Source organism: Chamaea fasciata, unplaced genomic scaffold (genome assembly GCF_029207755.1).
Source record: "Chamaea fasciata isolate MVZ Bird 193981 ecotype frontalis unplaced genomic scaffold, bChaFas1.0.hap1 SCAF_8, whole genome shotgun sequence".
NCBI classification, from domain to species: Eukaryota; Metazoa; Chordata; class Aves; order Passeriformes; family Sylviidae; genus Chamaea; species Chamaea fasciata.
Window position 1 is genome coordinate 27,089,760 of NW_027094093.1, and position 25,399 is coordinate 27,115,158.

Sequence of the window (25,399 nt, forward strand, 5' to 3'; positions counted from 1 at the left end):
TGTGCATACAGCAAATGAATTTTCCTCTTCAGGAGGAAGGCAACTCAGTTAGGTTTGGTTTTACTTGAGATTTAAAGGTTAAATCCTTAATTAACCTAAAGTATAAACAACAGTTGAGTTCACATTGCAAGCTTATCTAGGTCAAGCCCCTCCAAGGTGGGTTGTAAAATGTGTCTAACAAAACTGAACAAACTGTTCTTGCTGTATGAATAATGAATTCAGCAAAGCTCACAATGAGCAGCTCAGCTATATTGGCTCAAGAGCCCTGCATGCCTTGACCTTTGATCTCTAGTCTTAAAGTATCTGACAGTATTTGATAGGACAGATGAATTTCTTCTCAGAACTGCGAGTCTCTCACTGGTGTTCTTACAGTCCATGTGCTGTTTTCACTCAGGTTATTTTTTTTCTCCAACTGATAAAGCTATGCCACTGAGGTGGACCTACTTGGAAGGTGCTTGCTGCTTCATGGCTTGATGCTGCATCTCTTCAGTGTTCTGTTCTTGTCACCTGCTCCAGAAAGACTAGGCCTGGAGACTAAATAAAGCAGCTTTTCAGTGTTCCTCTCCTGTACTTGAGACAAACTCAGTCTAACTTGCCAGTTACAGCTGGAAACACAACAAAGCAGCTACCTTGCCTACTTTGGAAAAGTGGGCAGCAAGCTTTTTGACTTGTACCAGGAAGGCAATAAAACTGGTTTCCTGGAATGGAATCCTGTTGCCTCCACCTCATGGTGGACGTGCCTGAATGTATGCCCTTCTGAATAGGGGCAGTATGATTTGGGGATTCTTGAATGGCTTCCAGGTGTACTTCACTGGATATCAATGGACATCAGCATCAGGTGGGTTGAATGGAGTGAATATAACATGGCACAGCATCCTGTGAGCAGTGTGAATGGAGCTTTGAGTAACTGGGGATCAGGTACATCAGATAAGGGATGACTTTGGCAGCAGGGGGTGTGTGGCTGCCTGCTGGCCCTGCTGTGTAGCTGAGGAAACTGAAGGCTGAATTGAAGCTGACGTATTCTATCAGCCTTTGCATGTTGGATAATTAAAAACCAAGACTTTTCTTTGTTGGTATAATGTGCTCTTAAATCATTCTGGAGCATGACTGTAGGCAGGTAACTGGGTATTTGCAGCTGGAGGTCATGCAAGACTTGACTATGCACTTGCACTTAAGCATTCAAGTATTATTCTTGCGCAATGGCTTAACATGAAGTCAGGGAACTGTTTACTGCTATGTGCAATCTTCCATATGTGGCTTAGCTTCAAGTGCTCCAGTTTTCCTTCTGGTTTGAGCAGAGCAAACAAGCCCCTGTTGTAACAAGGGCTAAGTCATTGTATGAAGAAAAGCAGGTTAAACTCCATGACTGCAAAGGCAGACTTGACTCTTGTAGAGGAGCATCTCTCCAGGTGGGAGTACAGATGCAGCATGAAGTGTGTTTTCAATGACTTGTGCCATATGTGTTCTTATACAGACTGATACACCTCTACTGCAATTTCTAGGGGAACACTTGGCTTGATGTGGAGAAGATGTACGCATGCATTTACTGGGCATTAAACTTCAGTAAGATGTTAACCATCTGAAATTCAGTTGAGTCCTGTCTGGCTTAAGTATAATGCTCAAGAATACTTCAGGTCTAAGGTACAAAACTACAATCTGGAATGTAGTGAGAGGTATGTAGGGGAGAAATGCATCTAACTAAATGCTCACCCAGATCTTTTTTTAAAGCTTTCCAAAGCATTAACCCAGTTCTTAGGCCTGACAGGTCTATCAATTCTTGTTCAAAAAGAGAATACTGTTATCAGTTCAGCTCAGAGCTTATGTAGACAGAAGCTTTCCTTAATTGCTATAAGCATATGTTGCAGTGTTCACCTCCTGTTGACTTTATAGTTAGGAGAAGGAGGGAAGAGGAACAAAAAAAAAAAAAAAAGCTATGATTTTCACCGTAATCTCCACACTTCATGGAAATGGCAGGTGTTCCTCTTGGGAGGGGAAGGTGTTATCTCTAACACCAAGTGAGAGGTTTAGTGTAGAGGAAGTGATTGTGATTGCAAGACTTAATGAAACTGCCTCTAAACTATGTATGCTATACTATATAATGTAAATTCTTATTTTTTTCCTTACATAGCTTCAGAGCTTTGTCTCTAACTTGCACAAACATTTTTAATGTCTGTAAAACTGGTCACTTTTCATTATCATGCTAATACAACTGATTTGTATTACTATTGATAATAAAAAGAAAAAATGAGCTTCATATTTGTTTGTTATTGATTTTTACAGCATTCTAAAAGCATGCCTAATCCCCAAATTCTTAAATGAGCCAGCCACTAATTTTAAGTGTCTGTAATTAACCTTTCTATCAAATATGTAACAAGATTATATTGCACACTTCGGGGCGGGGGGGGGGGGGAGGAAGAGGAGACTGAGACACTCATCATTGGCTTTCTGGAAATGGTGGGCATGTTTTTCAGGACTGAATTGACATAGTAGTTTGGTTCATTCACAATTAATTTTCCAGACCTTAATTGGATCAGACAGCTTGTATCAACTACATAAATGACAGAGTTGTACAGAGTTTGTCTTTTCTTCAGACAGTCTTGTGCCTTTGAATAACAGAATAAGCAACACTGTGGAAAAACTAGTCCTTAGTGTTTTGAGTGTGCCAGACTCCATTCTCTCTGTAGGTTTGTGGTGAATGAACTGCAGGAGAGAAGCTGAGATGCTTCTGAGGCAGGATGGCTCAGGACAGGCTCACTGCTCTCTAATACCACTTAATTTGGAGTGGCAGAGCAATGGGATTCACAGTAAACTTTCAAGCAATTTCTGCTACCGCTGCTGTACAAGTTGGAAGTGGAACATTCTCTAGCTGATGACTTTCTGGCTAAAGACTACAGCAATTTACATAATCTTGTTTACATTGTGCTTGCCTGGTGTTTGCCCTGTGTTTCTGATTGCCACAGTGGTTTATGTTGCTCTCCTTCCCAGTGAAGTAACTTTTAAAATCTTCTGTGGCAGAGAAAGGGTAGCATGGAAAGTGTCATGTAGGAGGCAGGAATGGGTTCTGAGCGCAGTTGTGTTACACAGCTGTACCCAAAGCTCAGAATGGCACATTTTTCTTCAGATAGTCTGCAGGTGCTTGTGAGGAACAGGCTTGCCTTTGGTTGCAGCAGGATGAAACGGGAGGCTGGTGAGTCGTACATAGCTTGGCTTCTGCCTTTGTGTTTGCCTGTATTCTGCCCCAACCAGAACATTTTAGTGTGGTGCTGTGAGCTACGTGCTGACAATTCCTGGGATGGTACAGGCACCTCTTCCTGAGAACTGCTGGCTCCATCTTGTGGATTTAGGAGTTAGAAGCTCTGCCTTGGAGAGGGGCTGTTCAGCATGCTCAGACGAATCTGCCACCTGAATTACATGTAGAAATCCACACTAGTTAGATTCTTCTGGTTTTGTTGTTTGGCTGTATTATTCTCTCATGTGGTATGAGACTTTGTTCTAAAATTAAATTTTCCTTTTGCATGCAAATGCTAATGTGAAATCTTGCCTAAACATTCTTCTGTGCAGCAGAACACCCAATTTCTCATGGGGATGGTGGATTTACGTTTTCTCTGGCATTAAACCAGTTTGCCTTGCAAGTGTAAGTTTGTTCTGCTTGCTGAGCACTGATTTGCATGCCTGAAAGAATACTTATTGTTCCCTGAGAGAGTACGCTACTTCACTAAACGTTTTGTTTCTAAGGGTAACTAAAGATGCTGGGCTTTCTTTGAAATATAAAGCCTTAATTTGGGGGTGGGGCAGAGAATATCCTGATTTAATTTTTTTTTCTGGCCCTTGGTCTTTCCTCCCCCAAACGACTCAAGGTCTGTTATGGGAATAGGATCTATTAGGGATATAGCAGCAAATGGCCCCTTAAGCATTGTAACTCCAAAGGGTGTTGGAACTGAAAAGCTGAAGTGAGACTGGGATCACATGCTTTGCACTTGCCTTCCTGATAGATCTGATTAATCTCCAGAGTTTACAGTAAGTTCTCTTCAATGAGCTTTGTTACTTGGCTTTGAGGCAGAATCATGTTTTTGATATAATCAGAGTTTATAGAGTTTGTTTTTAAAGCCTAGCGTTTGGGGTATCGGAGGCTTTATGCATGTTGGTTTCATAGGCCAAATACCAAATACAGAATTCAAGGACAAACTTGTGCACACATGTAGCATTGAAAGTCAAGGAAAGTTACTCCCTACAGTTTAATAGTGCTCTGTTTTTATTTTTAAAAAGGAAAACACATACAACAAACTGAACCTGCTGTTTGGATGAGTGTTTCAACCTGTGGTCTATAAGAGTGCTCTGTAACATGATTACTCTCCCCACAAAATGATGGCATTACAATTCTATACCAGTAAACAAGGAAAACAACTGTGGACTGTGGGAAGGAGTAATTATCTGAAAAAATAGCCAAATTCTTCTTTGCTTCTAAATGAAAACCAACATTGCCCATGATACCCTGCAGTTTTACCCCTAGAAATTTGGTTCTTCAGTTTTAAAAAGGCTACTGAGAACCAGAGAGAGATGGTCCTGGTCAGACACAGACCTCCCTGACATAAGTGTCCTTTCTCAGGATGACAGGCTTCAGAAATCAGGATCTAAAACTGTTTCTTGCTTGGAAGCTGGTGCTATGAAAACCCAAACCTATTAAGTTGCTGAAAAAATGCCTGCAGGATGGACTAGATGTTTGGTTTTAATTTTCTAGTTTGTGCCCCGGTCATGGGTGTGGAAGAACTACTTTCACTGAGGGGTCTCTGTTTTCATTTCTCTATAGACTGCTTGAGGAGTTCACTGAGCATTCTAGGAGTTCCTAGGTCTGCTTGGGTTCAGGCAGCTTAATAAAACATGAGCCCTTCTTTTCCTTTCCCTCCTGGTGACTGCGCCCCAATTAGGCGCTGAGCAGTGCCACTGTGTGACAGGTACTTGCATCCCCAGCTTAGGTTGGCTGCCTCATTCCAGCCCTGAAGACTGCAGGACAATAGAATGAATCATGCTATGGGAAGAACAGCTACTTACAGAAGGATTATGAGCACTAGGAGAGCTGGACACTTCAGATTTTGCTCATGAAAGCTGCTTCCTACCTGAAGAACAGCAGCAGAATATGATTCACCTACTTCTGCAGCCAGGTTAGAGCTTTCTAATATGGTACCTTGAGTAAATCTGCTTGAATGGTGACAGTAGTGCACTAAACACTTGTGGAGCAGAAGGTAACACTGTGCCTGCTTGAGTTGTTTTGGTTTGCCTTTTTTCCCCCCTTTCCCTCCCTGAACAGTACAGAGGGAGGAGGGCAGGCAGAGCTTCTCCTGCGTGGGAATAAAGGCCACATTTGCAGCTTTGCCTCAGGAGCTTGAAAAACCATAAGTCAGGCCTCCAAAACTGCATTTGGTTTAGAAATAATGAGATGCTTTAGAAAATGAACTTGGAGTTCTCTTTCACAGTCTTTTTGTTTCCAAGCATTTTGAGTACCCTTGCTTCATGTTTGCAAGCTTTCTTGCTTCAACAATGATGGCAAAAGTACTTTTTTCAATGAAAGCTAAGATGTTCTTATGCTTGCTGATTCCAGGACCTGGGGCATAAATTTTAAAATATTGTGGTGTTTGGAGAGAAGAGGAGGCAGAACATGCAAACCACTCAACTTTAAGCCCCATTTCTGCTGGGTCACCATCCTTTACAGTAGGAATCTGAAGGATTGCAAAAGCCGGAACATAAGGATCCCCTGTTGGTGGTCCCAGTATCTGTCTTGGCAGCTTGCCAGGAGCCCAAGGGATGCACTTAATTTTCTTTATTCATTAGCATATTTTTAATCAAATCCATCAAACCACAATGTTTCCACATGTCTCTCCCATGGCAGATGAACAAAAATAGGTCAGTGCCCAAATGTACCTTTAACACACTGCAGTTTGCTCTCCTTCTATAGTTGCAGTTGGAGGACAGCAAATGACTTGTACTCTGCACCTGGTGAAAACTTGTGATGAAGACTTTGCTTCTCTCTGAAAGAGGTGAGCACATGGAGTTTGTCCATGACACAAACTGCTTTCCATCCGCTGCCCAGTCAGAGGGCAAGAAGAGCTGTGTCTGAATCCTCTCCAACTTGAAACTTAAGTTTACAGCATTTGTTTAATAGTGAATAATCAAGCAGGTGCAATGTCCAGGGCTGAATTCCCTGGCCCTAATGAAGTTCCAAGACTGCTTACACCTAGTTTAATAACAGGCTTTTTACATTCTTGTCACCTGTAACCTACCTTCATATACCTCATGCTGCCAACCCATCTCTAGCCAGGCAAGGAAAATGTTGCAGTGTTGAGATCATGTTCACACTTGCAGCTGAGACGTGTCTTGCCTTGTTTCTTATCTCTGAATTGTTCATAACAAGAGCTAAGTAAAAATTACTCTTCATGTTTTTTACATGAGCTTTCAAAGTTGGTTCTGGGTGGGGTGAATATTGCATCAACACCAAGTTAAAACTTATCTTTTGTTCTTCTTTTTTGGAAAGAAATGGGGATATAGATTCCAGGGAAATAGTCTTCCCTGTGAGACACAAATTGAGTAAAGTCAAAAGTATTAAATAGGTTTGGAGTTTTTGAAGTGCAGGTCTATGACAAAGGGATGTGTGCTTTACTTTGTTTTCTTTCTTTTTTCCTAAAATCCTTTCCCAGGACTTCAAATTTTAAAAAATTGATGAACACATATCCTAAATGCAGAAATTGAAATGGACTTGTAGCCTGTTTCTAGCTGCAGAAATGCTAGGGAAGTGAAAGGTGAAAAGCTCTGCAGCCCCACCTCTCCTGGTAACCCCTTCCTGCTGACAGCACCATCACCCCAGACAGGCTGCAGCAAGTGACGCATGCACAGAGGAAACTCTGCTGCTGGCAGAGTCTTCCTTTCAGTCATCACAGGCTCCTTTGCGGTTCCTCTTGTTTTGGGAAATAACCAAGGGGTGAGGGTAGGAAAGGTGTCTTAGCAAGACTGTTAAATTTGGCTTCCCAGTTAAAAGAGTTGGGCACTTCCTGCTGGGAAGGCCTTTTGCATGTATTTGTGTCAGAAGCCCAAAAACAGAGTATAACCTCTAAAGGCTGGAAGTCCATAGTGAGAAGATGAAGTTTTTTTCTGATGTGCACCAGGTGGTCTCTGCTAAATAACAAAACATCCCAATCGTGGGGCTGGGGAGCTGTTTACTCCTGCCTGGTTTCATGCCTGTAATTGTTCACATCAGGAGTCCCAGGTTATGGGCAAATACTCTATCAATTTATTGTTCCGTTCATCCAGCTCTTCTGCTCGAAGTACTGTCTTCCTTGACAGCTACCAACCACTTGGTTACTTTCACTTCTTAATACAGACAGTTAATGGTTTGCCTTGTCTAAATCCATCCTTAACTTACCCCTGCATTCTTTTATTGTCCTTTAACCATCACTGTTAACAAAACTCAGCCTTGCTACCTAGACAGAAAATAAATTCCAGCAGGACTAATTTTCCTACAGGCTTAATCCTGCAAGTTTGTGCCTTGTCACTTTGAGAGGGAAGAAAGTCACTTGGCCCATTTACCTCACAATCTCTCTGCTCTCCTGTAGTGCCTGTTTTGTGGGCAGACCTGGGTCTGTATAGAATTTATTGTGCAGTGGTTTGGACTCTGGGGGAACTGCCTCTGCATTTGTTTTGTTGAGTGATAGCATGGCAATGACAGTGATGTTTTAGTTTGGGGGAAGCAGGCTTGGAAAAAGGTCTTGGGCATCACTGGGGAGTGTTGCAATCCCAGTTCTTGGCAGCCACCACAAATCTTTGCCTTTTGAAGTGATGTTTCCATGCTTTACCTCAAAATGGCAGCCACCAAAACCAAGAGGCTGCTCCTCTGCCTGAGCAAGCCATGGGCAACACAGCCTCTTAAATCAACCTTGCTTGGGGGCTGAGAATCCCTTGGGCTTCACAATTTAGGCTCTCTCTTGGCTTTTTTCCAGGAACACAGCGTGGGTCCGTTCATGCAAGGGAAAGGCAGGGTAGTTGGCAGCACAGCAGTGTTTTGTATACACTGTGCTCGGCGCTCAAAAGGCTAGTGCCGAACATGGGGAATTTCACATGGCTCAATTCCCTTCTGCCCCGGGGAATGTATATGTCTCCTCTCCCAGCACAGTGCGCTTACCAGGGTATGCCTGGTGCCAGGGAGGGGACTGCCTCCATCCTCTTAAAGCTGGCCTCATGTGAATTAGCTAATTCCAAATGTTTTGGCTAGCAGGGTGAGAAGAAGGGAGGCCTGGGCTTGTGGCTCTCTGAACTGTCTATTTACAGAGTTGTGGGTTCCTGCTCCCTTTGGTCACGTACTGACTCAACTGGAGGCTTGGGGAGTGCTCCTGTCCCTGCACCACCCCATGGCCTGCTCCTTCTGAGAAGACCTGAGCTGCCTCTCATGCTCCCTGGGACTCCTGTCAGGCAGAAAAAAAGACTGAGCCCAGCTCTTCTTCATGAACCATTGGACTACTGACTAAATTAAGGTATGAATAAAAATAGCCTACACCCATATCCTCCACCCACCTTGAGCTCTTTTAGAAACAGGGAAGAAAAAAAAAATATATTTATTGCTGCATTTTTGGACACCTGATCTGGAAGGTGGGCAGACTGAAAACACCTGCTGCATTGAGTCCTTAGGGAAGAAAGTCGGAGATGTTCATCCAGTCATTGCAAGGGACTGTAGTCCGAGATGGATGCTGCAGGCTTTACAAGGCTTGGAGGCATTTGGTTTGCCACTAAAGCAAGCGACAGGCACCTGGGCGTCTTAAATATATCATCATGGAAGCCACTACCACATCAGATGCTCAAGGTTTCTTTGTATTTTGCTATGACACAAGCGATTTTAACATAGAAAGTCAATTAATGGGGGTAGGAATTCAGCATCAGTTAAAACCACACATTTCACAAATTTGAAGTTGCTCCAGCAGAAGTTGAATAAGTGTCTTCTGTCTCCTTGAACTTTGTCCTGACCTGCACACACAACATGATTTGTACTGGGAGTGACAGGGATTGGACATCCAACAAACGTTTCCCCAAAGTGAAATCTGTGCAACAGCCTTATTTCTCATGATATTTGTTCCAACAGTTCACCAGGCTGTGGTCAATTTACTTAGTTGCTGTCCAGGAAATATAGGTAAATAGCATGCAATCATACTGATGATATTAAATAAAAGCACCTTTCCAGTGTGACTGCACACCATTGGCAGCTTGAGTGCACATTTTGTGGCAGGGGAAATGCCTATGACCCGAGGAACACCTGAAGCTGAATGAAGCAAGAGCCCTTAGAAATGCAGTCCGAGCCATCATAGCTAATGCTCAGTTTTTATGTCATTATAGAGACTACTTTTAACACGCATATGCAAAATATAGGGGTACAGTGATGCCTAAATAACTGGTTATCTTGAATTTTCTCTAACCCTGACATCTAGAAAAAGCTGTGGCTCTACAAAATACCATCTATTGCTAATTCTTTATACAGTTCTAGCACCTCTCACCCTGAAGGACCAGACCCCTTGAACTCTGGCCCGTGACTACCTTCCCATTCTCCCCGAAAGACCACAGTAAATGAGGTCGTCTTAGAGAAGTCCAGCTGTGTGATAGCAGCTGCTGCATTATGCTCCCCTAAAGGGAAAGTGGGGCCTGTTTTGGGGTGTGATGGGACCAACTGGATGCAGGTCTTGCATTTTCTTTCAGTGCCCTTCACTGTTCTTGTAGAGGCGGCCCTGCAGAAGAGGGTCCCAAAGGATGCAGCATCGCATGGAGTGAAAATTTGTGCACAGTTCAGAGCAAGTACCAGTTTACAATAACCTCTAGAAAAGTGGAATTGTGGAGAATAAAACTAATTGGGTCTGTGTCAGGGTGCTTTAGTACCAACAATAAAATTTGGCCAAAGAAATGAAGCTCGCACCTTTCTGCTGCACACAAATAAACCAGTATTTCCTAGGGATCTTTCACAACCAGTATTGGTGAGGATTTATCACACATAATGTCCAAACCTGAATGCACCTGGCCGCGGTATGGGATCCTTGGTGATTGTTTTTTGGGGTTTGGGTGGTTTTTTTAATATTCCATTTTCAGCTGGAAATTACTGATGTGACCAAAGTCCGATTCCTTTCAGCAGTTTCTCCCTTCCTCCCCCCACCTTTTCGCACTCCCTGAGGTCTGACCATCTGGAAATCCTCCTCCACCTCTTCATCATGTGTGAATTTCCACCTAGGGCTGAAAGTGTCACTGTACTAAAGTGTGATGCATTAACACATTGAGGCAGAAAGCAGAGGGGAGTTGGGGATTATAACACTTCATGACCCACTCCGCAGTCGCTCTATGATTTAATCATCTTTATCAGCTTGTATCCTTTTCTTTGTATCCCATATTTTCCCTGTATCCTTTATTAAAAAATTTCCATAATTAAAAAACCCCCAACGCTCTACATAAACACGTTGAGTGCAGAATCTTACATTGAGACTAGGATCGACTGAAAAAGGCAAATGTCTCAAGGAAAACATGCCTCACTCAAGCAATCTGGGGGACCTAGATCCCTCTTTCAGAGTGAAGCTGAATTATTATCTATATCTCCTATAGCAAACTTGGGTTTCTTCATCCCAACTCTCGTGCATATGATCTGGAAAATATATATGTATATCTAAAATATAAGTAGTAATAATGTTATCTTGTACAGAAATGAAACAAACTCTGCAAACCAGATGCCGTGTTGGTTTATACTTTTAGTAGAGTGGAATGGAAAATTCAGTAGTTTGGTAGTCAGTTAGGTGCCTAGCCTTCTTCTAACTAAATACTGAGGCTTATTATGCTTCAAATAAATATATATATGTATTTTGTGGCTTGGTTGCTGTAATCATCTTGGATGTAATAATGTTACTAGCCTCAGGGCTATATTTATTAAGATTTTAATTTAAAATCTTTCTGTCCTTCAGCATTTAAACAGAGGAAAACCCCATGTGGAGTAGCCAAAAAAAAAAAGTTCATCCTTTTCTTTTCCATGCATTCCCCTCCCCTAGGCCCTCTCTATCATCTTTTAAGCAAAAAACCCTAGAACAACACACTTTCCTCTTGCAGCTCTGCACCCTGCTATCACTTCAGTACCTGTGTAGGTTTGTTAGACCCAATGTCTGCTTAACATGATCCGTGTGCTCCTGCTTTTGCCATCTCTGAAGTGGTGGTTTGTTTTCTTATCCTGGTATAATAGTATCAGTATATTTCACAGTAATATTTCCACATATTATAATTTATTCTTAATCATGTTCTTGGTAAGTATCTCAACCACAGCTGTAAACACTGAGGGGGCAAGATTATTACTGAGAAATGGCAAACGGCTGTGGAGAAGTTTTAGGGTTTTTCTTTGTTAATAAGCTCCCCCGCTTCTAAGAAGACCATGGCAGGGAAATAACAGAACAAGAAGACCTGCTTGTAGCCTGGAGAGTGAGAAAGCTGTCGCAGTGTAAGTGCTTTTTCACGTGTTTTGGAAGAAATGGCAGAGGTTAGCACCCAAGTTGTACAGCGTTCACAACCCATTTTGTTTTAATCCCACAGCATACTCAAGCACTGACTTATGACTGATAGATACTGAGCAGGGAAGAAGGTGATTCAGAAATTTTTGTTAAGAACCTTCTCCTGTGAATTTGCGTGGTAGCACAGGACCTTGCTTGGAGCCAATGTCCATGCAGCAAACGTGGTGGGTTGAGGCAGTCTGAACATTCTGCCTAGACGCCTGCAGTGGCTAAATAGCACTGGGCAGATGAGCGTGAGTCGTGTGGGGCAGCTCTCAGCTGGGATAAATCTATAGAGCTCCACTAACTGTGACAGTGCTACTGCTCTGCCCCAATGGAAGAGCCTCTTTGCTTGCACTGGGGCACTTTTTTGCTCTTATAGGGGTGCCTTGATCCTGGCTCCAGCAGAGTCAATCATATCATAATCATCTTTCAAATCTCACTTTGACATTCTTTAGCAAACAGCTGAACTGCACAACAGTTTTGGTTTAATATAATAAGATTCATGGAAACAAAACTGTGCAATTTAACTATGAACAGATCGAAAACTACTTTTGACAAACAGCACCAAGGCCATGCTGTTTGTGTCAAGCTCCATGGAAAAGATGAATTCTTGTATGCCTCTTTTCTTCATTTCGAAGCAACTTACAGAGGACTGAATGGTGTCATCCTAACGTACAGCTAGTAAAAATGGGGTAAAGAGAGAGAAATTCAGGCCTAAGCCCAGGACTTCTGGCTGCAGCCTGTCCACAGGAAGCAGGCATAGACATTTCCTCTATACTGTGCTACTTGCTTGTGAAAAAAAAAAGAAGTAGCTTATATTCAGGTACTCATGGAGTGCTACTGATTGTCCATTGTGACATGACTCGAGTACTCCATTTCTCTTACGACATTGTAAAGCTACTAGCCATGTTTTCCTTCCGAGCTTCATTTAAAATTGGAGGGAAACATCTCCATCTTGTCAGCACTCCCCGATAATCACTGCTTTTCTCAGGACAGCTGATTTTAACATTGCTCTATCCTAAGGTTCCTTTTCTAAATCTCTCAGATACATCAATTATGTGTGGATGTACAGAAGAAAAGCACCCGTGGACTTTTAAATGCACTGCCTCAGTAAGTAGCATTCAAATTACAAAAGGTCAAGTTTTAACTATTTTGTTTACCACTTAAATGCATATTTTATTTTTACCCACTTTGCTACTTTGCAAGCCTTTTGGTGTGAACTTAAACAAACATGAAAATCATGTTCTTTACAGTATGTTAAAAGTGCTTATATGTTAAAAGTGCTCACCACAAAGCAGACACTTCTTTGTTGGGCAACCAGCACAGCTTTTTCATGTTCTCTGTGTGTCCTCACCCGCCCCAACCTATTTAGGTCAATATAAGCAACTTCAGAGGAAGTCACTGCCTGGTTATGAGACTACAGCTTTGGACTGCAGAGGACAGACTGTGCGAGGAAAACAAGAACACTCTAAGCCGTCAACGAGCAGCAGATAGCTCTTGAATATCACATGGGATATCCACCCAATGGTGTTTGGTCCCTTTACTCTGGAGACTGGAGCAGATCCCTGAAGTCAGCCCTTTTGGCAAGGGGACACTGCTGTGTGCAGAGACCTGCCTGAGGCAGGGACCTGACTTGCACTGCACCACGGGCACAAGGTTCAGCCACACTTCATTCCCCACAGCGAACCTGGGGCTCGGCTGCAAACCTTCCCAGGGCATGGAGCGGTCACTGAAGAGGATCAATCAGTCAACACATTGCCCATGAAGCACAGCAAGGTAGCTGAGGCGAGGGGAGCAGGACTCCAACCGCGCTGAAGCAGGTGCAGTGGGAGCAGGAGGCTGAGGTTGTGAGTATATCCCTGCCACCCTGTCCTGCTGTCTCCCTCATGTCCCCCATCCTGCCTGACACCTGTGCTGAAAGCTGGCATTCAATAGGTGCTCTTCAGAACCTGTTGAGGGCTCTACTGTATTTCTCTGTGACTCATCTTTCAGATTCTCATTGTACCTGCTTTTAGACGAAGAGTTCCCAGTTTGGTCAGGTCTATTGTTTCTGTGTGCTAAATCCCTCTTTCTCCAAGTGCTGTTCAGAGTAGGATCCTTTCTTCTGGAGAGCAAATCTCTGTTAACAAGCAGTTTTCAATTAAAGAAGCATGGGCAGGAGCAAAGAAGCCAGATTAACCTCTTAGTGTTTTTATTTTTTCATGAGTTAGGTCTATCTTTGACAGTTCAGAAAATGTCTAGGTCATTTCAGAATGGCATTTACCTACCTGATTTTCAATAGGACTTATCTTTCATACAGAATTATGCTGCTTTTGAAACATCCACTGTCTTTGTCACAGTTGTTCAAGAAGTAATTTTGTGTAGTGGGGAATGAGTCTGATTACGGATACATAATTTCATCTGAAGCTAAAGAATGTAATGAATACAAATTCCAGTCAGGGCACAGCACTCCCAGCCTGTCCCTGTATCCGTGTGTCTCAGTTTCTCTGTATTTCCTGCAAGATGACAATGGCTACCTTGTAAAAAGCTCTTTCAGATATGAGGCAGAAGTATATACTTCAAGGTCTAGCCTTGAAACTTCTGTGGGATAGCAATGCTCTTCTGAAGTGCCATTTAAAACAGATTGCGTTTCACTACGTGCAAAAATCCCCCATATAGATGCAGCTATATGAGCAAAAAAAAAGTGCTTTTGCCAGTATAGCCTATTTTATTTGGGAAACGCTTGCAGAAAAAAATGCTTGTGCTAGTAAAACTTGTATTTTCTGGTTATCAAAGAGAAGCATTTCTAGTGCAAACCAGGCCTCTCATATGTGAAGCTTTTATTCAGTTCAGTCATCAGTACAGTAGAGAAAATCCTACCTCAAATGGATTGCTAAGGTTACCTAATAGATATTATTAATGGTTTAAGAGCATAAAAGGTACTTCAGCTAAAGGAGAAGAGCTAGATCCTTTGCTACTGTAAATTGTTCATGGTCCCACTGAGGGCATGGTGGAAACACTGAGCACTAAGGGAGCACCCTTGTGCCATTGCTGCCTGCTCAGTTTCTAGCTCAGGGCTGCACTGACAGGCCTCTCCAAGAGCGACTTCTGCATCCTTACCCGTGAGAAAAATGTGCATAAGCAAATATCTAGGTTATAAAGGGAGAAAGAGTTGTATCTAGGAAGACCCTGTTTGAGCAGGGAGGTTGGATCAGATTGACCCCATGGGTGGTCCCTTCCAACCTGACCTGTTCCCATGATTCTGTAGCAATTGGATGTCTCGGGAACATGTCGATTTACACTGCCTGAGCATCTCAGTTTATACTGTTTTCATTATACTACTAGCTTTTTATAGGCATCAGATTCCAGTCATGAGACTTGATGATTCCACAGAAAATACCCTCCGACGCTGTACTTTCTCACAGCAGGGCTCCCTGGCTAACCGTGTGCTTGCCCGTCAAGCACAAATCCCAGCCATTTCCTTCCCAGTTTTCCCCTGCATTTAATGTATGGAAAAGCATGACCCTGAATCAGATGAATAGCAGCCGGTTTGAGAAGGTGTGTGTGAAAATGTATCCTCACGCAGATGAGCTCAGAACAAATAGAATAGAGGGGAGGAGGGGAAGAGAGCCGAGTGGGGGAAATGTGAAGCTACCCTTTCCCTGATGGTTCAGCCACTGTGTGTAAGCAACAAGTTTATGCCCAAGGGAAAGAACTGAAAGCTGAGGAAATCTCAAAATTAACAGAGTTTTACGGCTCAATCAATAGGCCATGCTCCCTGAGCAAGATTAGAAATCAGATGGCACATTTCTTTCTGTTAACCCTGTTTGCTCTCCCTGAAGGCTCTTCTGCCTGAAAGCATCTGAGGTTTGATTAAGTTCTTCTCTAGGAGGAAGCCAGAAAGTCTATTGTGTGAGCACTGCCTCCAGAATGCTGTGTTGGACACACTTTAAATAACAATAGAGATTATTAGCGTATTAGTTTGTTAGTAATTGTGAGAGAAGATAAGTCTTCCCAATATTTGAATATGCAAAATTGCTTTGGCTAACTGAGAAGGGGTGGGGGGGTGGGGGGGGGTGGGGTGGGAAGCAAAAGCCAAAACATGCCACTTCAGTGAGTAACAGGGATGATTAAAAATCCCCATACGTAAAAAAAAAAACACAAACCCTCTACCTTGTTTTACTGCTACAAATACTTTCCTAGATTTGTTATCTCCATCAAGTCCATGATATTTTCCCTCTTTGGCATTTCATTTTCACTGGGGCAATGAAATGTTTTTTTCCAGAGGGAGATGGACTGTGTTTGCACCTATTTCTTGTTTGACAGTGACCTCTATGAACCAGTCATCACTGCTCTGCCTGTTGTTTTCTTGTTAGCTCTTTGCTGTCAAATTAATTACTGTGAAGTACTAAGCTTGTTGCATTCACGTGCTCTTATTAGCTCACAGGATGTCAGAGTGATTGGATTTTTAGCATTATTTCTTTTTTTACATTCCAGGCTTTCCATTCAAAACCTGTTACTGGCAGGGAGGAAATACTGTACCTAATTCTGATCTCTCATCAGGGTAGGTCCAGTGATGCTGAGGATTTACAAAGCTGTATATGCAATTAGACTTTGTTTACATTAAACCCAACATGAAAAATTAGGTTGGGTTTGCAATGTGACTTTGATGCACAGCATTAAATGTCTTTCCTTTTGCAGTATAGAACAAGAAAGAAAATATTTATGACGAGAGTAGCATTCATCCCCCTCCATTCTTAAATCACAGTAATGAGCTGATCCTCCACTTGACCGTCTTCACACTCCTGAGTTGCTTGCATTAGTGACAGCTAACAGCGCTTGCACGAGTGCAGTCCAGCAACCTACGAGAAGTTTTATTCTTTTCTTCTTCTACAAAATGAAGCAAGCAGAAGGGACTTCTTTGCTGTCATGCTCGAAATCTGTGTGTCCTGCATCTGCCCCTTGAAAAGTACCATCCGGCTTGGTGAAAAAGATGAAGGTCTTGAGAGTTGCCTTCATTCCTGAAGGTAGACTTTTCTCTTTTTGGGTTTTTTTTTTTTTTTTTTTTTTTTTGTTTTTTTTTGTTTTTTTTAAAGAAAAAAAAAAAAAAAAAAAGAAAAAAGTAGATGCGATTAGAAGGGCCGGTAGCCCCCCGGTGCCCTCAGCCCAAGGTGCTCCTTCACCCAGCGCAGAGCTCCGGCTGCAGAGCGCACCGCCCGCTTGCCCAGCCCCAGCCCCTCGCCTCTGCGGGACCTGGCACCCCAGCCTGGCCCGCGGAAACTTCCCCAGCGCCCCCCACGGCCGGGTCCTCCCGTGCGTCGGCGGGTTCGCGCGGGCTGCCGGCAGTCCCCGTCCCGCTGTCCCCGTCCCGCTGTCCCCGTCCCGCTGTCCCCGTCCCGCTGCCCGGCGTCGCTGCCCCGGTGACCCCGCCCGGCCCCGCCGCCGCTTCCCCGCGCGGCCCAGAGGGGGCGCCCTCGGCCCAGGCTTCCCCTGTGGCGGCGGCGCGCACGGGCCCCGCGCAGGTGAGCGCGGCCCCGCGGGGGGCTCGGCCCGGCCCGGCGGGGACGCGGAGCGGCCGCGGTGACGCCTCGGCGGTGACGCCTCGGCGCTGCCGCGGCCGCCGATGTGCGCCCGGCTTCTCTCCCCCGCCTCCTCGCCCCCCGTCCCTGGTTGCTCGCCCCCGGGCAGGGCTTCTGGTGGGAGCCGGGCGGGAATCCCTTCTGACCCCTGCGAGGGGTGTCACAGCCGTCCCCTTTGCCTCGCTGCCCGGTGTCGTCCCCCCCCCGCCGAAGCCCGGCGCTGCCCCGCGAAGGAAAACCCGTTCCCCGGGCGCGGGCAGGGCCGGCGCTGCTGCCGGTTCCCCGCCACGGCTGCAGGAGCGCGGCCGTCCCGTTATTTCCCCTCCCGGCTCCGCTCGGCCGCCGCCCCAGTACCCCTCCCCCCGCTGCCTCCGACAGGCTCCGCGTCCCTCCTGCCCCACGGAAAACACACACCGTCCCCGGCACCCGCCCCGACTACCCGGCCCATTCAAACAAACAAACAGAAACCCGCCCCGTCGCAAAGCCAACCGACGGTGAAGTTTCTAATGACTTCTTCTTTCAAGTGCTTAAAAGGCAAGGAGCACCGGGGGAGGGGAAGAAGGGGGCATCCATCTCCCGGCCGGGGCGGGAGAGGGGCCAGAGCTGCAGGCGCTCGGAGTCCGTCCGTCCGTCTGTCCGTCCTGCCGGACGACGGGACAGGGACGCGAGCCGGTGTGCAGTGGGTGTGTTTGCAGGAACCGAGAGGGAGGGAGGGGACGGGGGGAGTTAAAGAAACAGCATAGTTAATATTTCCACATCAGGAAGTTACTGTAATAGCCCAGGGGGCAAAAGACTTAACTTAATCTCCTAAATAGTGAGGAACCCATGGCGTCTCTGTTATAGGTTGGAGTTCCCACGTGGTTTTAACTCCTGTATAAAAGTTTCAGTAGAAAGTGCCACAATGTCGTGATTTTGCAGGGGGGGAAAATTAACAGGAGAAGATCAGAGAAGATAAGCGAGGAGCAAGCAGCTTCCCCGAGACCTTTCACTGCGGATCCGAGAGGGAACATCAGACGCGTAAAAAAAAGAAAAACAAAAAACAAAAACAAAAACCAAAAAGCCAAACAAAACAAAAAACCCCAAACAAAACACAGCGTTCAAGCCAGCACAAGGCGAGCGAAAGATCAAAAAGACGCAGAGAGAGAGACAGATTAACTGGAGCAGCGGCAGCAGCAGCAACAACAAAAATCACACTTAAAATAATAATAACAATAATAATAATAAAACCCAAACCACCAACAAGGGAGATATTGTTTAAAAGAGCAACCGAGGGAGCGAGCCGAAGAGCTGGTCTGACCGAGTGGATCCGTGCAGCTTCTCCTGGGATCGCCGGGATCGCGCCGCTTCCCCGCTCCGCGCCGCGCCGCGTGCGGTGCCCTGCCCGCGGCGGGGGTCCCCGGCCGCCGCCACCGCATCCGCGCAGGACTCCGGACCCTCCGCGCTGCTTTGAAAATAAAAGCATCTCGCTAATAATAAGCGGGACGGTGGGGGGAGAAGACTCGCAACAGTGGAGCTGCCAGCCGCGCACCCCCTGCCCGCCGCCCCCGGCTCCCTCCCCAGCTATGCTCCGGGTCAACTTTGATGGCACGCTGAGAAGCAGCGGGCGCTGAAGGGGGACAACCGAGCGGCGCGGAGCCGACCTGCTCAGAGACCTGCACCCACGGATTGTCTTGCGGGGGCGGAGTGGGCGGGGGGGTACAAGTGGCATTTCTCCCCCCCACCCCCCCCCTCCTTCCAGGCTATAAATTGGATTGTATATAAATCTGCTTCGTTTATCTCCCTGGCCCCCCTCAATGACGCTGGACTAGAGAGCTCCTCTCCGCGGCCCGCCCGGACCTGCCGAAGCGAGCGATGGACCACGAGCGACTGCGCCCGGGGATGCCCCTCTGAAGCGACGCGGGGCACCGGGGCAGAGCGGCGCCGCCTCTCCCCTGCTCCCCGGATCCCCTCGCACCTCCGGCTCGCTCCCCGCTCCCCCTCCCTCCTCCCCGGGCTCCGCAGCCACCCCCTCACCTGCTGCCGTCCCCCTCCCCCGTGGAGCCGGGCTCTCTCCGTGCACGCCAAGCCTGTTCCCCCCCCGCCGCCAACTTCGCCCTCGGTGCCTGCGCGTGCAGCCTCCCCCCTCCGCCTCCCCGGCGGCACACGCCGCTTCCCCGGGCGCCCCCTCCCTCCGCCGCGGCTCCCCCCCTGCGCGGAGCGGTTGCGGCCCCCCAGCTTGGCTGCCACCGCCCCCTCCGCGCCGCGGAGCGCTCGGAGCGGCGCTGCCTGCAGACGGGCTCCCTGCGGCGCTCCGGGGCGGCCCCCAGCTCGGCCCCCCGCTCCTCCGCCATGGACGGGGCGGCTCGCCGGGGGGTGCTGGCCGCGCTGCTGGTCTGCGGGCTGCTCCTGCTGGGCGCCGCGGCCACCCCGACCCCGCCGGCCCCCGCCGGCGGCTCCCCGCAGGACACATGCACCTCCTGCGGCTTCCGGCGGCCCGAGGAACCGGGCAAGGTGGACGGGGATTTCCTGGAGGCGGTGAAGAGGCACATCCTGAGCCGGCTGCAGATGCGGGACCGGCCCAACATCACGCACGCCGTGCCCAAGGCGGCCATGGTCACGGCGCTGCGCAAGCTGCACGCCGGCAAGGTGCGGGAGGACGGCCGCGTGGAGATCCCCAGCCTGGACGGGCAGGCGAGCGCCGGGCCCCCGGCCCACGACCCGGTCTCCGAGATCATCAGCTTCGCCGAGACAGGTGGGCGCCGCCCGGCCGCGCGCCCCCGCCGCCCGCGCCCCCCTGCCCGACCCCCCGCGGCCCCTGCCCTGCCGCGCTCCCCGCCTGTCCTGCCTCGCCCCGTCTGTCATCACCCCTGCTCGACCCCTGTCAGTCCCCCTGCTTGACCTCTGTCAGTCTTCCCTCTCGCCTTGCCTGTCCTCCTGCCCACCTTCTCTTTCCGCCTGCCTGATCCCTGGCAGTTCCCCGGCTGCCCTTGCCTGGCCCCGTGCGCACCCCGCCTGTCCTTGTGCCTTGGTACAGGCACCTGGCCGCCCAGCTCACCTTCTTGCCCCCCGTCTCATTCGCTCTCCCGTCTGCCCCGCACCGTCTCGCCCTGGCCCTGCTCGCGCCCTCCCGTCCTCCTTGCTTGTGCCCCTGTGCCCGGGATTCTCCCCGGGTTGTGCCCTGCAACTCCCCTCTTGTCCCTCCGTCCCTCCGCAGCCTCTGTGCCCCTGGCTCCCCTCCGGCGGTCCTTCCAGCTGCGCCGGGGCTTGTCTCTGTCCCTGCGTGTCCCACCGTCCCTCCTCTGCCTGTCCCGCTCCATCTCTTGCGTTCCTTGCCTTGTCTTTCTGCCCTGCACATTCGTCTGGTTCACTGCCTGCATCTGTCTGTTGAGGCTTGCATTTGCCCATCCTCTCTTTCCGTTTGTTTCCCATTTATTTAGCTTTCATTTGCAGTATTGGCCTGCTTGCAGTGTCCTAGCAAGTGTGTCTGCCTCCTCTCTGTCCGTCAGTCCGTTTCCTAACTGCCCTCCATCCCCACGGTACCAGCCATCTCAGTTCTGTCCAGCCATTGCAGTTATGTGTCACCGAATCCCTTCAGCACAGCTTTCCAGTAGTTTAACCACTGTCCCTGTGAACTTTGCACATCTGCCTGGAACACCATCACTCCGCAAATTACCTCTCTCCTGTCTATCTGCCCATCTCTCCTTTCCTTCATCGCTCTATCGCTTGGTTCATTTTTCTCTCTCTATCTTCTTGTGGCATCTGTATATCATTTGTCCACAAAATAAATCTCTTTCTAGCCTGTATGCTGCCCACTCATCTTCTTTATCTACCCTCCCACTTACCGAAGGCATATACATTTACAGTATCTATGGGATCTGTTGCATTATACATATGCTTGTTATATTCACATACAAAATTTATGAGTGCACACAATCTCACACAACACAAGTGATGTGGATCGGTGCAGCAGCACCATACTGTTCTTTTTCTGTCACTGTCACCACAGTTTACAAAAAAGTTGTGTATTTACTAACATGCAAAAGGCTTTCTTAGTGTACATTTTGGGGGTTATTATTTTTTAATAGGATGTTGTTGGGAGATTGGGGGTGGGCTTGTACTTCCATTTGGTATTCAGTCAATCGCTGTCTTTTGTAACACTTCCAAAATTGACTTTATGTAAAACGTAGACAAACAGTGAAAATTTTTGTCACTGAACTATTACAAGGTACTGAATGGGCTCTGGAGGCACATTTGAAAGGCATCTAGGGTAACAAATGAAGACACCGACTACGCAAAAAATCCCATTCAGACACTGACAAAAATGCTAAAGATTCCTAGGGAAGGAAAAGGCAGAAAATATCTACATTTAGCTCTGTACAGACGGAAGCGAAACCGATAAGGGCAGATGATAAAATGCCTTTCCAGCAATAATTTTAAATAGCGATTGGGATGCTTTGATTCAGGGACCAGAATTACGATCTCCGCCATAAAGGCCGGCACATTTATCACCTACGCCAAATTTAGTTAGGACTTACAGTACAAAATTGCAGGAAGGCCGCTGATATTTCTGAAATATTTCATGCAGCAGCCTCTTCTGTTTACAAATAAGGGGTTATGTCAGACATTTGGTGACATTTGGTTTTCTGTGACAATTTCTCTCCTTTAATTCTGGTGTTGCTGAAAAGCGTATTGAGAACAGCCAATAACGGCATTACAGCGGGAACAACCGCTTCATTGCCTTGCCTCGTATGGGAGTTCATCATTTCAGGGAGAAAAGGCAGAGATTGAAATGATTAATAATAGCAGATATTCTACCAGACTAAGTGGGGGTTAGCTTGATCTGTTGGACAAGCAGGCACATTACTGAAATATTTTCCGTTCTGTCTCGTGAATCCTCTCCTTTAAACCGCGACGAGAATATGTGCAAATCGAAACAAAATCCCTGGTTTGGCATTGGCGTTCTAGTGGTTATTGAGAGAGCTCTCCCCATGAGAACTGGCAGGTACCTGAAAGTTAAAACTGTTCTTTAACTGATGAGATAGCAGAGTCCTAGTCCTAGTGCCGGTCTTTTTCAAGGTGCTGCTGTAACATCTTTAAATTCGGCTTTCTGGAAAAAACATATATTCTGGAAAGCTCTTGCTGATGTCTGCAGATCTGACACATCCGACTACAGCCCCATGTTGAAGGTTGCTGTGGGAAGTCCCCTTTTCAATTAATTCTGATTGCAGACTGGGGCTATCTGATGCAGTGCATGCCTTCTGACTGGCACAGCCCCGTCGCCGTTCACTCGATCTGCCGTGCTCTAGCGTTGTCCCTGAATCCAGAAAGGCACACAAGCTAACATTTCCTTTTTGACTTAATCTTGCTGATCTCTCCTTATCTTGCAGACGATCTGGCCTCATCTAGAGTCCGCCTCTATTTCTTCATCTCGAATGAAGGGAACCAGAACTTGTTTGTCGTTCAAGCCAGCCTGTGGCTTTACTTGAAGCTGCTTCCATATGTCTTAGAGAAAGGCAGCAGGCGAAAAGTAAGAGTCAAAGTCTATTTCCAAGACCCGGACACTAGCAACAAGTGGAATGTGGTTGAAAAGAAAGTTGATCTCAAAAGAAGTGGTTGGCACACTTTTCCCATGACAGAGGCGATCCAGGCTCTGTTTGAGAGAGGAGAAAGGAGACTGAACTTGGATGTTCAATGTGAGGGCTGTGAAGAGTATTCAGTGCTGCCAATTTATGTGGACCCCGGGGAGGAATCCCACCGGCCTTTTTTAGTGGTGCAAGCCCGCCTCGCCGATAACAAACACAGGATCCGGAAAAGAGGCCTGGAGTGCGATGGCAGGACCAATCTATGTTGCAGGCAACAGTTTTACATTGACTTTAGACTCATTGGGTGGAATGACTGGATCATAGCACCATCAGGTTACTATGGGAATTACTGTGAAGGGAGCTGCCCGGCCTACTTGGCCGGTGTCCCGGGGTCGGCTTCCTCCTTTCACACCGCTGTCGTGAATCAGTACCGAATGCGGGGGCTGAACCCGGGCACCGTGAACTCCTGTTGCATTCCAACCAAACTTAGCACAATGTCAATGCTGTACTTTGATGATGAATACAACATTGTGAAAAGGGACGTTCCCAATATGATTGTGGAAGAATGTGGTTGTGCTTGATTTAAGGTGTGTTTGGGGGGGGGGAGAGAGAGAGAGGGAGAGAGAGAGAGAAACATTCCCGTACAAGATGGTGTTGGAGGAAGTTTCACTGTGTATCCAGGCATCAGTGTTGGAAAGTCACTGTGGAAAAGTTTGACAAAAAAAAGAAAAAAAAAAGAAAAAAAAAAAAAAAAAAGAAAAAAATAATCATTTCACTTTGGTGTCAGGACAGTGGCAGTTTGTGGATCATGGACACTTATATATTCTATCACTTATAAGTTAATGCTATGAAATATCTTAAAGACACACACACACACACACACACAGAGTCACACACACACAAAATGTGGGCACGCACACAAACACGCGCTCATACACACAGACACAGACACACACACACACGAGGCAGCTCGGAAAAGGGACATGAGCACAGAAAGTCAGTGACCAGTGACGACGGACCTAAATGCCTGCCAGTACGAGTGAACGGCTGAGCAGCTGTTTCCCCGCCTGCCGGCGAAGCCAGACCGAAATGAGCTCCCTTTGCTCAGGCAAAAGCACAGACTGTGAGAACACAACGTATTCTTGCACGCAGGTGTCAAAATGACCAAACTTAGAAAATTTAAAAAAAAAAAAAAAAAGAAAAAAAAAAGTTGACTGTCACCTCTTAGGTCTAACAGGAAGCTGCAGGACACCTGCCTTGGGAGGCGATCACTTCCTCTTAATTTAAATTTATCTAAACATAAACATCACAGATACCCGCTTCTTCCTACAGCACTTCCAACAAGGAATCGTGTGGTTCCATCAGGGAGAGAGAGAGAAAAGGGGACAGACACGTAAGAAGCTGCTGTATTTCTAACACCTGGCCTTTGCGGAGTCACAAGCTGGGCTGGCGTGATCCGATGCTTTCACTGCCTACTAGCAACCCATGGTTGGCAACACCCGCCGTGTCTTGGAAAAGGGAATCGATACCATATCTGGACTGTGTTGACTGTTGGCATCTCTCACTGTTCGAAGGAACAAAAAGTCAAAAGTTGCAATCTGTGTTCTTCAATGGGGGACTCAGCAAGGCTGCGTCACGTGGGGGATGAGCAAACAAGCAATGGCCACCACGGCTAAATCAATGAACCCTAGAGAGGAGTGACAGCGACAGAGTGGAGACGTTCTGGGAAATGCAGTGCGTTTAATAACAGGCGAGGAACATTTTTACAAGTCTTGGAAAGGAGGAGAGAGGAGAGTGCTTTCAATTTCCTTACCAGGAGGTGTCAAGGATGGCCATAAAGATCAGAAAATAATGATACAGCATAGCACTTGCAAACTGCTTGAATGCACGTATAATAGCACTTGCAAATTTCAATGCCTTGAAAAGTGGTACTTGATAGTGCACTTATCTTTGCTCACTATCTAGGTAAACAGGTGCCGCATGAGCTATGCAATTTAAAGTGTTGACCCATACTAGACAAAACTGGACTTATGATATGACTTTTTTATATTTTTTTATACTTGAAATTAAATCTTTTGCTTCTTTTTTAAAGCGAATGATTGCTTTTAATGTTTGCACTGATTTAGTTGCATGATTAGTCAAAAAACTGCCATTTGAAAAAAAATGTTATTTTTATAGCAGCAAAAAATGAATACAGTTAAATGTATTATACATAAATTTTGGAACCAAAGAGGCCAACATATTAGTTATAATTTTTATGAGATGGCAAAGCCATCATATATCATGTAGTCATACTGAGCAATCCCTCACGAGGCCTACCAATTGTTTCAGGGTACAAAATGGATTCTGTTTGTTCTATTCAGTGTCTTTTCTATACCATACGCACATGGAATGTAGAGTGAAAAAAAAAAGTGACTATTGTAGAATACATTACAATATGTGCATCCTTTAAATCCAATTTTTATGTTTATTTAATAAAGTTCCTTTTAGGTTCTGTTCCATAATAATTTAAAACCAAACAATTTTCACTTAGATTTGCTGTTGAAGTATTTTACATTTGTGTACAGTTTAAATAAATAAAAAAGATTGAAAACTGGATGTTCTCTTTTTTTTTTTTTTTTTTTCAGTGTGTAACATCTGGAGGAACTCGCTTACTTTCAGGACTCAATAGGCTGCAGACGGTGAACTGTCGCATTAGACCGTAGTCGTATTAGTCATTGCAGAAAGCCTTGTCTGA

General features: G+C 46.4%; 1 protein-coding gene and 2 long non-coding RNA genes across 3 annotated transcripts; all 3 read left to right on the forward strand.

Annotated features, from left to right (window-relative positions):
- Positions 1 to 3,150: 3,150 nt before the first annotated feature.
- Positions 3,151 to 9,912, forward strand: LOC136293002 (uncharacterized). Its single transcript, XR_010722042.1, has 5 exons — positions 3,151 to 3,187; positions 4,969 to 5,159; positions 5,951 to 6,032; positions 8,314 to 8,516; positions 9,727 to 9,912. It is a non-coding gene; the product is annotated as an uncharacterized lncRNA (long non-coding RNA).
- A 5,981-nt stretch (positions 9,913 to 15,893) lies between these two features.
- On the forward strand, positions 15,894 to 18,105 carry LOC136293450 (uncharacterized). Its single transcript, XR_010722155.1, has 3 exons — positions 15,894 to 16,086; positions 16,224 to 16,549; positions 18,020 to 18,105. It is a non-coding gene; the product is annotated as an uncharacterized lncRNA (long non-coding RNA).
- A 1,324-nt stretch (positions 18,106 to 19,429) lies between these two features.
- On the forward strand, positions 19,430 to 25,176 carry INHBB (inhibin subunit beta B). Its single transcript, XM_066190247.1, has 2 exons — positions 19,430 to 19,832; positions 22,468 to 25,176. Exons 1-2 carry the CDS (start codon positions 19,430 to 19,432, stop codon positions 23,241 to 23,243), a joined length of 1,179 nt encoding a protein of 392 aa, XP_066046344.1. The 3' UTR covers positions 23,244 to 25,176.
- The last annotated feature ends 223 nt before the right edge of the window (positions 25,177 to 25,399 follow it).

Excerpts from the sequence above, each read along its gene's own strand:
- INHBB (XM_066190247.1), top strand. The coding sequence starts at position 19,430 with ATGGACGGGGCGGCTCGCCGGGGGGTGCTGGCCGCGCTGCTGGTCTGC. Across the intron at positions 19,833-22,467 it reads CATCAGCTTCGCCGAGACAG|ACGATCTGGCCTCATCTAGA; the intron begins GTGGGCGCCGCC and ends CTTATCTTGCAG.